The sequence below is a fragment of the Notothenia rossii genome, assembly GCF_949606895.1.
Source record: "Notothenia rossii genome assembly, chromosome: 1".
Lineage (NCBI taxonomy): Eukaryota > Metazoa > Chordata > Actinopteri > Perciformes > Nototheniidae > Notothenia > Notothenia rossii.
In genome coordinates this window covers 69,179,578-69,196,273 of record NC_136912.1, presented here as the reverse complement: position 1 = coordinate 69,196,273, position 16,696 = coordinate 69,179,578, and the positions used below count along the sequence as shown (strand labels likewise).

Here is a 16,696-nt window from a genome sequence, read left to right as displayed (position 1 = left end):
CTCTGATTGGTTAGCTGGCTGGCTCTGTTGTGATTTGTGAACTGCATAGCGATGTCCCGCCCCTTAGCATATCAGGAACAATATGTTTGAGCGCTATATAAGACTAATAGTGATGTCACAGAATTGAAAAAGGAGTTCACTGGAGGCGTTTCAGGCAGGGGAGGTGTGTGGGAGAGAAACTCCCAGGAGGGAACTTTAGGATTTTAGCCTTTGCAAACCGTTTACATGCACAAAATCTATATTACGCACTATTGGAAAGGGAAACCTCAAAAAGCACAAGAGGGCCTCTTTAAAGTAAAAAATACACCACCCTGCTCTGATAAACATACAATGACCTAACTGAAGAGTATTCATTAACACGTTCACCCTAGGGTAGTACTGAGTCTAAAATCACAACCGCATGTTTGAGAGTCAGAAGTACGAACACTAGAATCCCAGTAATTGTTCACTGACAAACCCATTTTCCTACGAGTAAAAGGTCCTGCTAATTGTATTGATATTGGCAGATGGAGCGCAGTTGGGGAAATAAGAATGATATAATTGAAGGGGGCAGAGTCAGATTGCAGCACCGGGGCACGATGGGACTGTTTAGACATACGGAAGCAACTTGTGCTGTTATGTTTCGTCACAGGAACGCTGGAACTTCAGTCTCTTTGGCCAAACAGAGATGGATAGGTCTATTTCACGTTCATGGCAATTCATGGGGTAATTAATGGAATCATAACTCCCCCAGAACGGCCTATGACCTCATATTTTGGACTTGGAAACGCAGGAGAAGAGAAGAAAAATGACATCAGTTACTGCAGACGTGAATAATCAATCACACAGGACTAATCCGTGCAGCGTGTGATGCTGACAATAGCATACAAAATGGCTTATAAATACACTGAGCTGCTGAATGTGATACGAGAAGGAAGAGGAGGCCGCCCGGAATGGGGGGGAGGCTGTGGGGTACCGGTAAGGGGGAGGAAGAGTGGGGTCGGGGGAATGTAGTGGATGTGGTTTTTTATGATGGTGGCTGTTTCAAGGGCTGCCTGGGTGGAGGGATGTTTCAAGAGGCACAGGTTTCATACTTGGGCGAGAGGTGAGCAGCGGATGGTAAATAGCTACCAGGTGTGTGTGTGTGTGTGTGTGTGTGTGTGTGTGTGTGTGTGTGTGTGTGTGTGTGTGTGTGTGTGTGTGTGTGTGTGTGTGTGTGTGTGTGTGTGTGTGTGTGTGTGTGTGTGTGTGTGTGTGTGTGTGTGTGTGGAAATAGAGGGGCTCTCTGTGAGGTGTGACAGCAGAGGGGACAGGAGACAGCTGGCTGCGGGAAAATTATGACAAGAGTAGAAATGAACATGGGAAACCTTACGTGTTTATGTTTTGCCTTTATGTGGATGAAAATAGTCCTGACCAGAAAGGCAACAGTGTTGGTCAATTGTTTAAACACTTTTGGGACTTTTTGGCCAATAGTTGTGCTGTCTTGTTGCTATTATGTGTGCAATACTCGCCAAGTCCCCCATGAATGAGCCTTAGTCAAGCATCACAAGAAATTACTTTTTAAGTTATCAGCAGACAGAAGTTAAAGGTCGCCTATTATGCAAAATCCACTTTTTCATGGCGTATACTGCCACCCGAAGTCCCCGGCCAGAAGTCCCCGGATTTGGGGACTGGCTTCAGTAGAAGCTGCTGGGAGTCCCAGCAGCTTCTACTGAAGCCTTCCGAGTAAATCGCCAGAACACCTCCTCGTCGGCACCTCCTCATCTCCACCTCTCCCATGTTTTCTTTTGTGTTGCCATAAGTTAGTTTCTCTGCGTTTGTGCGCTGGGCTAATGCTAATAATGCTAATGCGAGCAAATACAATGGCGGCTTCACAAAACTTTTCTGAGTTATACGGGGCGTGGTTTGCACGCCCAGCCAATCAGAAATTGAGAACTACATTATATTGATGAAAAAAGAGTATTATAGGGGACATTTAAAACAATTTCAATATCCGGAAATCAGTTTCTTGTGCCTTGACAACCACTCCAATTACACTAGGGGTCTTTATGCGCGCTGGCTCTCTGTTTCAGGTAATCAGCCTGATGAGCCACAAATTGGCCCTATAAAGGCCCACACCATCCAGCCAGTGCCAGGCTGTTACGGAGCCATTCAGTCAGCCAACAGAGAGGAGCATGCTCAATGTAACTCAACAGATGGAAGTCTGGCAAATGCTTATTTTCATCTTAGAACATGGTGTCCAGTTCTCTCAAATGATCAGAGTCACTTTTCTGCACAAGCATGCAAGTGACCTGACATTTTTGCGTTATTCCACTTATGGACAATTGTCGTCTTTATCAAACCAAGAAACTCAAGACGCCAGCGAAAAGCAGAGAAGAAGAAGACTGCTAACATGGATGCAGATATATTTTGTTGCTGATGTTTTGATGAGTAACACAATATGTAAACAGAATTGTGTTTATTTATGAGAACAAATCTTCACAGGGTAACTTTAAAACGACCTACATTTACATTTTCCTCAAAGTGGCCTCGTGTGGTTGTACCAATGATGAGTGTCCTCTCTCGGCGGCAGAGGTAACGTGACGTCATTGGCAACACCGCAGAAAGTCTAAGGTCGTTGAGGTTCAAACACAGACCGTTCAAACACAGTCACTTACTGCAGGTTTTTTAATGTAAAAGGTCCTTTTCCCTTCAAATCGCTTAAGGTGTCTGAACATAAACAGAGCTTTACCATAGATGTGGCACATCAGGAAATAGCCATGAATCACATCACATATGACATGCAGTCTATGCAGACTATGCAGTCATTGCTGTTTATGCAGTGTCAGAGTTGTAATGTTAATAGAATAGTGATTATATATAAGGTTACATGCCTTTTACTTGTGTATTAAGGTAAATAAACTAACATTAAAAGGTACTTATTTTTTGCAAGAAGAAGAAGAAGAAGGAGGAGGACAAGAAGAAGGTAAACTTTATTAATCCCTTACAGGGACATTTCTATTTTTAGAAAAGTTTGACTGCATTTGCTTTGCATGCAACTTCGCTCCCTGCCACATGCTGCTGTGGAATGCATGAGTGGACAGACCGGGAGGGGGGGGCATCCCTGACATGATAATCAGGATGATATTTAGCTGTGGAGAGGCTAGGAGCACAGCAACCCCCCGATCCATCAAGCCTGAGCCCCGGAAACCACTGTTACCCTTAGCATTAGACATGTTTACGTTCCAGCTGCAGTATGTGAAGCAGCCACCCACTCACAATGTGTTTGTCCGGGTGTCTCTGGGCGTGTGAGTACGGGTGTAAGAGTGTGTGTGGTGTAAGCGTAGTTTGCGAATCGCTGTTCTTCCCTGACGGTTTCACGTTCACATTTTTCTGCTGGCTGATTTAACAGAGGAACGGCTTAATTGGGGTTAATTGTTCCAATCCATCTGTGAAGCTGTGTGTGAGCGAGAGAAAAAGGGTTTGTATGTGTGCGTGTGCAGTAACATGTCAAGCCCTGAAACCCAAAGCCAATGCTCCCTCACTTTCATCTTATTCATACATTCATGAAAAAATAAACATGCAAGCCTGGAGAAGAGGAGGGAGGGGAGGGAGGGTGGTGACGGAGAGGGGGAATGCAAGCAGAGAGTATGATGTAGAAGCAGCTGGATTTCTCTTCTCTCTGCTACCTCCAGACTCATATGACATCCACCAGCCGTTTGATTGGAAATGCTAGGGGCTTTTAATCTTCATGTGTAAAAAAGGCCAGTCATTTGAGTGTGAGTTGCTCACCTCTCTGGCCACTGATGAACTCATTCCTGCAGTTTTGCATCAGCTGCAGGATCCACTTGTGCTGAGCGTAGATGCACTGCCACGCTGGGTCGCCTGGAGCGTGAAGGTCCGACAGGTACCTAGACATGCACAACACATTTAGATTCAAAGAAAAAGAAAAAAAAACACCTTTTTTTATACGGAACCCCTGAGAGGCAAGTGAGGCAAGAAGACAAGTTCAGGTGATCCATTTTCTATTTGTTTTCTCCTGGATTTATGATTTAAGAAAAGGTGAAAGAGGATGGGTTTTTTTCAGGCTCATTGTTTATATATTTCTTCTTCTTTTTTTCTGTGAAAAGATGAAAGACAAAATACTGAGTTAGCAAGTTTCCTTATGTTCAGGGTGTTAAAGTTCAATTAAAACTCACCCGAAAGAACATGAAGGCTTTTAGTCCTCTTTAAAACATCCGTCAATGGTGCAATACAGCCTCTTGTGGCCAACATGAGCCTTACAGCAAAAACATACAAATAAAGCCGGACAAAAAAATACTAATTTCACATGGCAAAACTTTTCTTCCAACCTGGCTTCAAGGATGAAAAAAAGCAACTTAAAAACAATTATGCTGGGTAAACATTTTTGCTGGTGAGTCCCTTTTTTTTAACTTTTATTTTTCTTCAACTGTTTTACAGATAAAGAAAATTATTAAACTTTTTAGCAAACCTTTTTTAAACCGGTCCTAATTTATTTATTTGCCCCTCAGGTCTTCCATACAGGAATTGCTGATAGGTACAGTAGAAGTCATCAAAACACCAATACCAGGAAGATCTTGGCCCTCTGGATTTAATTTGGTGGGCATCACTCAGTGACCTGTGTGCTGTCAGATGACTGACTAAACTGTCACCTGGCTCCCTCTACTGTCATCCTCTGAACCAGCTACTCATTTGTTTCTCATTAGGGGGCATCCTTCAGAAGATTGAGCAAGACCCACAGGCACAAACACACACATGCAGACTAGCGCCCACCATCAAGGGCAAGAGTAAACAGAAGTGGGCGTTCAGAGTCGAGCCTGACGCAGCAGGATGAAAGATGTTGCCGTGTGGTGAAGGACTGGTCTCTGTGATCCTGACAGGTTGGTCTGAACAATAATAAATCGGGGGATACCACAAGTATGAGAGGGCAGAAGGATAGAGGGGGAGGGGGGGGGAGACGCAGCAAAATAGAAACAGAGAAAGAGAACGGGACAACACAAAGCTAAAAGTGAACATTTAGAGTTAAGGGAAACATGTTATGGAGGACGAAGTTCTGGTAAACAATGTCAGGTCAAAAAAATCGAACGGAGTGTATTGAAGGGGGATAAGAAATACGCCTTAATATAGTTCAAGACCAAAGACCGCTCGCAGTGTTTAGAAATAGTGTGACACATGTCAAGAAATTAAAAACTGCCGGATAGTGTTTTAAAAACCAGTTTCACATAAATATAATGAATTATGCAAAAACTAATAGAGCACAACTGTGAGGAATATAAACGGATGGTATTAAAAGCCGTTGCTGTGTTGTGAAGACGTGAAGAGACCTGATGTATCTCTTCTGGTCGTGCAGCGTGGACGGGGTCTGCAGCAGGTTCTCCAGCAAGAGGCTCCTCAGAGCTCCGATCTTCGTCTCCACCTCAGCGTACACTAGAGCGGAGCAGCAAAACAAACCGTTGTGAGATTGTTTTTCACTTTATGTGATTCATTTGTCGAGTCAAAAATGCAAATGACATGTTTACCTTTTTTGAAAACAGGGACTTCAGTAGGGCCAAACAGAGATTTGGCTTTCTCATAGTCGTTGATCACCACGTCGTAATCACCCTGAGGGAGAAAAGTTAATTAAATACAGCACAAGCAGCTTTTTTTCTTTTTCATTTCAACGTATTCATCTTGAAACAACATTTGATTTAAGCCTCTCTCGCTCTACCCTCTGGATGACAGCCTTCCGACTGCGCCTCAAACAAATATGCATACTGGATGGATGCAATCGTGTAAAGGGAAAACTGTATGAAACACTTTGAAGTAATCACTACTAATTGTATCAATATATGTGCTACAAGCAAAATATAAAAATATTACTGACGCTTTATTATTTACATATTTGTTGTGTCTTATCTAGGCCCTGATTTTTTGGGATTATGTTTAGATTGTATTTATGCATCTGCTGTAAGACCACCAGTTTACTGAAAAATGATTTAAAATAAAGTGAGGTGAAGTGAGATGAAGTTACACTTGCAGATGGACGTATAAAAGCTTGGGAAGCTTCTCATGTGAGATATTAGGTTTTATGATGATTGCTCTGGTTTAATAATAAAAAAGGAATATATTAAAAGACTTATATGTTTGTTATGATTGCCAAATTAACTCAAGATTAGTTTCATAAAAACCAAGAGGAAAATAATAATAGCCTCACAGATAACCAGCTCTAAAGGCTATAGTATGCTATAGTAGGGGGGGGGGGGGATCTGAGACTGCAGAACACATTATCACCTCCTCCTCCACCACCCAGAGAGCTGAAGGCTTTCCCTTCTTGACGAAAGATCATATCTGATATCTTACTACACACAGCTTGAATGACACCATTACAACTGAAGAGGTGAGGAAAGGGAAGCTATATATATATTTTTATACATGAGCTGGTATTAATTTGTACATACGTGGACTATGTGAATTAGGGGTATGCATTTTTGGATTTTTAATGACTCAAATTGGTTTATTGTTGGTCACAATTCTAGAGAAAATCAACCCAGTACATAGGGTTGCCTTTTTTTAGGATCTACTCTAGTCTGCTGTGTGCTGACAAAAACTGTGTGGGAAATGAAGGCACAAAGTGGACTAAAGGGTGAATAGGGTTATGAAGCTTTTGATACATTTGAAAAAACTTATGAGAAAAATAAGCATTTTTTTTGTGCTAAACTTGCATAATAAAACCTATAACCTAAATATTTTTTGTATTTTTTAATTATTAGTAACTTCAAGTATAACTAGTACAATAAATAAAAATGCTGCCTGTTTATTTATACAATTAGTAGGCTTAGGCAAGCTGCCTTTTTATATCTCAGAAACTCAATTTCAAAAATAAATTGTACGCTGGTATTTTGTGTGATTTTTCAATGAATTACACACTAATACTGGTGTGTAGGTTTACTATCAGTCAGCTGCAATTATTAGAATCTTTTAAGGAAAAAACATTTAAGAAAAAAGCTTTTTTGGAAATTGTGTATCCTACTTCTTACATGAACCATATTTCCCCCCATCCTTAATGTGGATAGTACCTTTTGAATATTGCGTTCAATGTTGAGTGGCAGGTTGAAGAGAAACTTGAAACGCTGCAGGACGTTGAGAGCATTGCGTGTGGAGTCAGCTTTGTCTTTCCGCCCCAAGACCTCCTGGAAAAGAGTATCTGCAGTATCGCTCGCTCCTACGAGGAAACGCAGAAAGAGTGAAAGAATGAGAGGGAGCCAGAGGAGCAGGAGCAAATGAGAAACCGGGATACTAAATAAATAAATGCTGATACCACATTTCCCTTTTAATGTCAGTCTCTGGTTTTCTTCCTGCTCTTTGTGTCTGACACAGTAGAGGCTGAGCTGCTAAAGAGAAAGCGACGGCTATCTGCTGGTCGGACAGTTTATTGGGACCTTTGGGCGACTAACCGGCTTCGTGGGTGGCCTTGGATGTGTCGTCAGATAGAAAAAGAAAATACTTCTTCTAATCATAACAAACCCCGCCCCCATAGCAAAACCCCTGAAGGAATAACAGCATGGGATCCAACGGAGGAATTCTTCAATTGTTTTCACTTGCCAATCGTAGTTGTCATCAAACTTACATTCTATTTTGTGATTGGCGCTGAGTTTTTAGGGGTGACCGGTGGCCTGGGCACTGCAAGTCTGAGGATGAAAGCTGCGTCCGGCCTCAAGGCTTATTTACACTAGACTCCGGGAAAAGGACCTGCTTATTGACCCTCCATTAGGGGAGTCACATTATCATGTATGAGATGAGAGGGGGGGAACACATGATCTGCTGAGGGATCTGCTTGTAATAAATGGGAAGCTCTACAAAGGCATAGACAGAGTAATTCATAGATGGCAAATCATGGTGTGATAAGCTTTGCAGCACAAAGACTGTCTCTTCTCATAATCGCTTTGCTCATTGAGTTTTATTTAAAATGTCAAGGACTTACTGTAACATTGTCAAAAGATGTAACCTTAGGGTTTCTCATTTGCAAAAAGGATTACATAATTGATAATCTTAACTGCAAACAATTGCTTATGAATGCAATGATGTCACAGACAATGTGCATGAACACAAACACACACCTTCATTTCAAATGTTAGGCTGCTAGGGCAAACACTGTTGGCACTAGTGGGTTCAACTTTATAAAAAAATAACCAGAACTCAAGTTCCATGGCCCCCTACTAACATTCTCAATCCTCAGCAAATGGTAAAAGAGCACTGCCATTCACTTCTGAAACTGATTTTTAACAGAGAACGGGATTAAAACCTCCCCCCATGATGATGTGACATGATGAAAGGGGGGCGAGTTTGAGAACGGTTGAAGGATGCACTTAAGCTGCTCTGAAAAAGCCAGTAAGCATTGAGTTGAGATTATTTGATCAAATGTAAAAGTTTTGTATTCTTAAAATAGTCGTCCTAATATATCATAATTAATTACCTGTAAAATGTACCTCTCTTAATTCTATCATGCGAATAAAATAACATGTTTGGTTAACATGAACAAAAACTAGTTGAAAGTAAAACAAAATAGCCGAAAGGGTGCAATGATTTGGAAGTTATAAATAAATGATAAAGAGTGTACAATATGTGATTGTCAACATAACATGCTCTGCTAATACATTATGTTATTTTTTTAACTGAAATAAATAATGGGTTCCTTATCATTTAAATACTACATTTTTCATACAACTCGATCTGACTGGAAAACAATTAAACAACTTCAAATATAACAGAATTTATAATTTCCTCTGAACTCAAATTGGATTTGATCAAACCAGCTTTTGCTACATTAGACATTTCATTGTCATTTCCTATCAATGCATTTATTGACACATAAAATGGGGATTTTAGGTGCTTATCAAAACTTGAAACTGTACATTTACAATTTCTCGTGGTGCTTGACTCTAAATCAAAGATGCTTACTGTTCAGGATGTTTTCTAGTCGTTGGGTCATGGATCCCTCCACTCTCTCTGTGCCATCAGACTCCAGCCTCTGGTGGATCGCTGCAACACAAACATCAGTTTGATTTTGTATTGTAAAAGACTGTAATGGACAATATACAGTTAAAGCCGCGGAAATAAAACTTGAGAAAGAATAGCATTATGCTGATGTAGGAAGTAATGTAAGAAAAAGTGGAAATGGTTCTCTACGCTATAAAGCAACTCACATCCGGTCTCCTGAGATAGGAACATTTTCAATTTCAGGAACCGAAAGTAAAACAATAAACAGGCCCTACCCCAGTGATAGATGGGAGATAACCTCGCCGGTTCTCCGCCTATAGATGCTGCTATTGAACCTAACCCCCCCCCCCCCTCTCCTTCGGCCTGTTCCCACGCAGTAAACGACGTGACCCCTTCCCAGCGGTAACTGTACTGGATCAATTCACCTCAGCAGAACTATTAACAACACGGTTTTGTGGTCTTGGGACATTTGGAGCCCTTTGACCTGGAGGTAATGAGAATCTAAAATGTTTCAACTCTCTGAAAAATAACATTTGGGAGAGCAGAGCAGGAGGTCTAGATGCCAAAAATGACTTGAGGGGGAAAGAAAATCTCTGAAGGCTTGTATCCATCACTTAGCATGAAGAGCTTGACGCGGGAGAGGGACTTTAAAACGAGGGAATGAGGGGAGAAAACAGAGAGAGAGCAAAGAAAAGAGGCAGTGGTGTGGCTACCCCAGTGAATAAATAAATGGTGAGCAGTATTGGGCAGCCGGGCGCTGAGAGCTGCAGTGTGGGTTTATTGACAGAGTGGAAGGGAGGTGGAGACGGCTTAGGAGACCTTCTCCTACATACTTGGGGAGCGAATCAAATATGCACCGGGTAGACATCTCAAGAATGAAGTTAAGAGACAGAAACATGGGAGAAAAAAAAAGAAGAAATCCTGAAATTTCTCTTTTTTTCCCGTCCCTACCTTCCTTCTTCTCTCAGTTCTATAAATGCTATAAGAGCTTGGACACAGCAGAAGGAGCGGGAGGCAAAGTAAAGGGTGGGGGAAGAGTTCTGTAAATAAAGATGTGGGCCCAGTCTGACAGACAGAAGCCTCAAGGCAGGGACTGAGGTATTCCTAAAACACGCTGTTCAAACATGCCATTGGCTAATCAGTACGGACGGCGCTGGCCTTTTCGTGGACCTCTCGCTGCTCGGCGACCGGTACAAAACGCGGCAGGTTCAGATAAAGGCACGTAGACGTGGGAGTGTGTATGGGAGAGCGCAGGATTGACAGGGCTGAACACACAGGAAGACACACACACACACACACACACACACACACACACTGCAGGTCTGCTTCACGTCTCCGCAATACCCCCCCTGCCCTGCTGCCAGCTGTGTGTCCTCTGCATCTGTCACACACTGGAGGGCCCATGACGTCACTGCTAACCTAAACATCAGGTCAGAGTCCGGATAACACACGCAGCCCGAACCTGAGGAAGAGCTGCAGCGCCCGCTTTCACTTCCTGGAACCGTTTGAGGGAAGACGAAAAAAACTGAATAAGAATAAAAATACAGTGTCCCTGGATTCTAAAGCTGGAGATGTTTTGACTCCTGCCGGGGCCGGGGGGCTCAGGGAATAGGCCCTGGGAATATGGCATTTTTGGAACCCGGTAGCCGTTCTGTTTCCTGCATCACTGGGAGACTTCCTGTTCGCACAACAATGAAAAACCTCAAATTTCAACATTTTTAGTAGAAACAACCCTGGACTCCCTGACAGACTGTCCGTCAGTCAATCAGCTCTGTCTACAGCATGGCTCCGTGTGTCACTGAGGCTCCATGCACGTCTCTTTCAACAGCCTGTGGTGGTTCACATGGAGGGTTTACAGAAAAATATCCCTCATGCAAACAACTTTAATATTGGATTTGACAGAATATCAACCAATGGGGAAAGAATCTGGCCACTACAAAACACTGTGTGGACTCAAAACTAGCTTGAACAACTGGATATAATCATTTCAGGAATTCCACATATAGTTGCTTGAAACATTATTTGACTAAATAACCACAAGATAACTTTCTACCCGCAGTAAATAGTAACACCTGGCAGGTAAAATGGCTAGAAATTCAGAATTTCCTGCTTTTCTCAGTTTTAAACACAGTATATTTTACAGGCCAAACGGTGCATCTTGAACTTTACTTAAAAGCTATAATGAAATAAGAATATAATGAACTTGTAATCAGGGTTCTAACCATCAAACTACCTCAACTATGGTTATACAGAACTTGAGTCTTTTATCCAAGTTATGAATGTGTATGCAACCTTTCCATTTTTTTTAAACAAATAAATGGAGCAGAAGGACTGAATTGTTAAATGAGATTGACAAAGAAACTGTATTTAGGCAGATAGCTTGATAACTGATCTGCCTTATAAGTCTGCTGATTGGCATGAGGTCCTTTGCCTTAATAACAAAATGCATGCACTGTTAGTTCCATATCGATGCTGAGCTTTTGAGGCCATGCAACTTTACAATGCCATTTTAATGGGCCCTTTGGAAGCTTTTAGAATACAACCCAAGCATCAAGAGTTGGCCCGAACTCCCAGTCTTGTTTCTGCAAGTGCTAACAGATCGCTCTGTCATTAACAACATTTGTGGTTGTTATATGAAAAGTTCTGCAGTTCATAGTTCATTAGAAAGACACATGGGATTTTTTTGCGCTATTTCTGTTGGATTTGGTTAGCTGTACTTAAGAGCAATTAAGAAGCAATTAGTGGGGACACGAAATAGAGGGGGGTAGGGAAACCCCACGGTTATTGAAGTCAGAGTCCTGCTGTTTGCTCTAAATATTTTCTAAACGCCTCATTTCTTTACCCCGATTTGGCTTCTCTGCCTTGTTTCCACCTTCCCAGCAGCAGCACACTTGCATTAAAAAGTAACTCCAGACTTCTATTAAGGTCATCAATAAAAATCTCACATGCAAGCGAGATTGAAAATAAACAGGAGAGGAGAACGAAATGGTCTTGATGGTGATTGAGGGCGCTGGAAGCACTGCAGCTAATGTTAACATACAAAGAGAACACACAAGCACCCTGTACATTTCACAGCTAATTTAAAAAAAAACGTTCACAACTCCGGTGAGGTTCATTTGGAATAACTAATAACAACAGAGACCTGCCAAGGGCCGCTGAGAGACAAAGAAAGGATTCACAGTTGCTCCGACAGCAGCTGTGCTAACCAGGCCTGGCAGTGCGCTGGCTGGCTTCGAGCAACGTGTCGGCTGGTATGTCGGTTTGGCTGACCATGCACAGTATACAGAATATCTCCACTTGAGCTATCCATTTGGGGCCACCACTTCTTTTTTTCTGACTGAGAGCCAAATGTTGGCCGAGAAAGGATGTTGCAGCGCTGTAATGAGTCACGGTGAGAAAGCAGCCGTCAGGAAGTTTAAACATTAACTTTAAGTCGAGCTGCTGGTCTGGATATAAGAATGTTTTTAGTGGAAACTACTTTTGAAAAGTGGGAGTTGTTTGATAGGCGTGGATAAAGTGAGTCTGTGCTTCTTACATAGCGTCTGTTCATTTATGTTAAGGTCTATTTTGTGTTGTTTGTAGCGTTATTGTTGATGAGCTAGCAAGTTGGTTAGCATTCATTTAGTGTATCTGGCGTAGTTAGATAGAGCCTTTAATGACCCCAGTGATTATGTTGAGTTGCCACAAAGACTATTTACTCATGAAAGGAAAAAACAAGCGGAAAGCATGTCAAATGTTGAAATTCGTAAATCAACATTTCACTCTCTTAACACTTTACTTGTGTAATATCTAGGGATGGGTATCGTTAAGGTTTTTAACGGTACTACTAGTCTTATCGATACTGCTTATCGATCCGGTACTTTTTGCTATTTTTTTAAAGGGAAAAACTTGTAAACCTAATTAACATTGCTTTATTTAAATGTGAAATAAATAAAAAATACATAATGATGTTATTATATTGCACTGTACTTGAGTAAAATGTTGAGGTACTTGTACTTTACTGGAGTATTTCAATGTTTTGCTACTTAGTACTCCTACTCCACTACAGTTATTGAATACCTTTAGGTACTTTGTAGATGTGGATGAATGATGAGAAATATAATCAAGTGTTAAATCAGACTTTAGTTCCACCTGGAGTAAATCCAGAAGCTACCCTGCAGTATACAAAGTCATTCAAACTAGCTGCACCTTTACCAGCTTTGAGAACACTTTCATGATCAATCATTATAAAACACATCATATATCTTATTCTGAAATGGACCAATCTGCACAATGACTACTTTTACTGTCGCTACTTTAACTATATTTTGATGAGAATACTTTTCTACTTTCACTTGAGGAACATTTTGAATGCAGTACTTTTACTGCAACAGAGTATCCCTACACTATGGTACTTTTTTACTTAACTACTAGATCTGAGTACTTCTCCCACCTCTGCGCACCTGATGTGATAACGTTAGTCGTAATTGGGGAAACAGAGCAGCTGTTTGTCGGACTGCTCGTGTCAACGCGTTTACGCGAAAAAACTAATGGCAAACGAGCTTTGTCCACATCGAGCCTTGTAGAGTGTCTCTAATGCATACTCTCTGAACGCTCCGTCCCCGGCAGATCTCTGTGTGCCGCTCCAGCGTCTGTTAGCCCCCCCCCCACACAGAGAGACACAGGGAGATCGCTCTTCTGGAGTGAAGAGAGCGGAAATAATGATATTGCAAGTTAGAAACGTAAGATGCATTTTGACAGACAAGATGGAGACTTGGGGGGAAATATGCTGCATTTTGAATGTCCGATACTCCACCATTAACACCTTAGTCCCGTCTCGTCTCGTCAACGAAAACTAAATATACATTTCGTCATAGTTTTTATTATCAAGAATCTATTTTTAGCTCGTCATCGTCTCGTCTTAGTCATGTAAAAAAGGTCGTTGACGAAACATTTTCATCATAGTTTTCGTTGACGAAATTAACACTGGTTGTCTCCCCACCTTGTTTAGCTCAAAGTGTTCCGAATTGAAAAAATAGGCGATGCAAATTAAGTGGGGCATATTTTACCCATTTTATATAAACGTCAACAGGGCGCATGAAGCGTCATCGTGCACTCTTGGTTCACAGGTCGTTTAAGTCCATCCATACTGTATTGCTTCCTCATCCTGTAGAGACTGTACATTTCCCATTAGGGGCAGTGGGCACACAGTAGGCACGCTCAGTCTGAACGTGAGAATGACTGCGCATTGTTCCCATTGGTCATATTGGCTCTGTTATCGCCACTATCAGTCCTAATACTCTGGCCTGCATTGTGTTGGGCTGCTCCGTTTATTTAGATTCAGCCACTAACAATGAAAACATTGCCTCTCTCCCAACCGGGGCACAAACATACGGAAAGCAATAATAATAATGATGGAGGCAGAAAAGTGTACGTATAAATAGTAAGGGGAAGTAACTGAGCGGCTATGGCGGGAAGAGAGAGTAAACAGACAAAAGTATGAATGATGAAGCGAACAATTGATTTGAAGTACCTGGCAGAGCGACAGCAGTCAGTCTCGGCTACCTTGACATCATTTTGGCCTCATGTGTGTTTGTGTGTGAGATTGTGTGCGACAGGTGAGAGCTGATCTTATTTTGAGTAACGCGAGTTAGCCATGTTGAGGTTGGCTCGTGTAACTATAGTACAAAGTGGAGGGTTTTCCCACGGTAGCCAAATTATCCTCTTTAATCAACCGCTGCTGAACCGCGTGTGGAGGGGGAAAAGTCCCAGGACACGCACGCACGCACGCTTTCCAAGAAATCAAAAGCTTGTTTATGAGCAGAGATGAAGAGTGATGATTTGAAAAGTTTGTGCAGGCCATTTGGTACGATTCCACAGCACACAGAAATGTGTTAATCCCTCTCACCTGCCAGAGCGTCCTGGGCCTCAAAGAACGTACTGAGGCCTCCTTTCACATACGCCAGACTCCCCTCGTTCTTCTTGGTCGCCTGCTTTTTCAGATTGTTGGCCGCGAGCTTCAGCTGCTCAAAACTGAGAAAACAAAAATGATGACGCCATTATATTAATGCCAACAAGCTGTGATTGTTGTCAATCATTTCGTCATTATTCTAGTTAAATGAGCAACTGTTAAGTCTATAAAATGTCTCATAAACTTAAAAAATGCTCATGACAGGAGTCCAATATCACATCTACAAACTGCTCCAATTTACAATATTAAACTGAGAAAAGCATAAACTCATCATATTTAAAAAAGAAGCCAGAACTCACAAATCCACAATTTGACTGGATAACAATAAAGCATTATTCAAATAATGTTGATTAATTTAAAAACGATTGGTCGGCTAATGCCTTCAGCACTACATTACAATGATGGCATTTTGCACACACGTTTTTATCGTAGAAACACAATCACACACACATTTGTTGGCCAATGTGAGTACGTGTGTAAGTGTCCCGAGAGGGGTTTCCTCCGCAGGAAGAAACAGTAACCCTGCGAGCTCCAAACAGAGGCCCCTGGTCCTGCTGGATCCTGGGGTCTGGGTTACTGGAAGGCTAAGCAGGGGGAGAGGAAACCAGGAGAGTCCAAAATAACTCTCCTCTGCTCTGACATGACAGTCAACTGGGCTGGGGGGTCCGGGTCAGCACGCTGCCTTGTCGTTGACATACCTAATTGCTCTGTGAGGGGCCAAAAGACCATGTGAAGATTCAGCCGTAATCTGGGGCGTGAAAGCTTTGAGTTTTGTGCCCTCCGTATATTTTGTATACTTTACATTTTAACATTTGGCATTTCTGGCCAATGGTCTAAAGACAAAAATATGCAGTTTACTAATACAGAATAAAGAAAATAGAAAAGCTTTCACCGATCAATTATTAAAATGATTGCCAATTAAAATCCTGTTGTATAACCACGTATTGATTAATGGACTTATTGGAGTTCTTCTAGGATCTATAAACCTCTTTTCAACTTGTTATACAAGGGAATGTCTCCTCATCACATTCATTTACGTGCCACTGATGTCACATGCCAGCAAGAAGTGCTTCTAAAAGAAACATATAGGATATACCGCCACTATACAGCACTAATGCACTTAGCCAAGCCACGGGGAATTTGTCCTTAATCTCTGTTCTGCCTAGTCACTATTACATTTGAGGACACTATATGATGCAAGCCAATCTCTGGTGGTTATTGTGTGATACAAAACCCATTATTTACGAGAGCTCTTTTTTGTGGGACTGTGTATTGGCAAGAACTTTGCAATACAATACATATCATGACACAGGGGTGACGATTCATGATATAGCATAACTGTGAGCAAAGCGAGATATTGCAATTTTAGATATGTAATTTGACCATTGTTTTCTCTTCCTCTTTTATGCAATAAGAACAGTTTGATCTGCATTTGCATTTATCACAGACAGTCCCTGTAACATCCAACAACTTAGCACTATGTTGATATTATTTTTTAAATAATTTTTAAGCATTGACTAACTTCGTTGCAGGGAGGGTGATGACATGAGGACTTACCTGGAGCCTGTGTGGTTCTCTATGAGGTACCAGGTGGCAGAGAAGTTCTCACTGGTGAAGTCTCCACTCATTCCTGGAAAGGTCACCTCGATGTCTTTCTGTGGGATCTTGCCTCTAAAAGAAGACAGATGAACAAAGGTGAACACAGAAGAAAGGCAAACATATAAAGTGCTGCAAAGTACAAAAGTAGGTTGAAATCATGAACTGCAATGAGACTCATACAGAGAAAAATAA

At 41.7% G+C, this 16,696-nt stretch overlaps 1 protein-coding gene across 1 annotated transcript in view; it reads right to left on the bottom strand.

The window, feature by feature from the left end:
* The window catches only part of exoc2 (exocyst complex component 2), a 54,705-nt gene that overhangs the window by 16,700 nt on the left and 21,309 nt on the right, over nucleotides 1-16,696 (bottom strand). The window contains exons 5-11 of the mRNA XM_079687100.1: nucleotides 16,463-16,576; nucleotides 14,843-14,967; nucleotides 8,917-8,997; nucleotides 7,035-7,180; nucleotides 5,499-5,580; nucleotides 5,304-5,406; nucleotides 3,751-3,869 (exon numbers count right to left, since the gene is read on the bottom strand). Of these exons, the coding sequence (XP_079543226.1) occupies nucleotides 3,751-3,869; nucleotides 5,304-5,406; nucleotides 5,499-5,580; nucleotides 7,035-7,180; nucleotides 8,917-8,997; nucleotides 14,843-14,967; nucleotides 16,463-16,576 (770 nt within the window). The remainder of the gene's footprint in view (nucleotides 1-3,750; nucleotides 3,870-5,303; nucleotides 5,407-5,498; nucleotides 5,581-7,034; nucleotides 7,181-8,916; nucleotides 8,998-14,842; nucleotides 14,968-16,462; nucleotides 16,577-16,696) is intronic.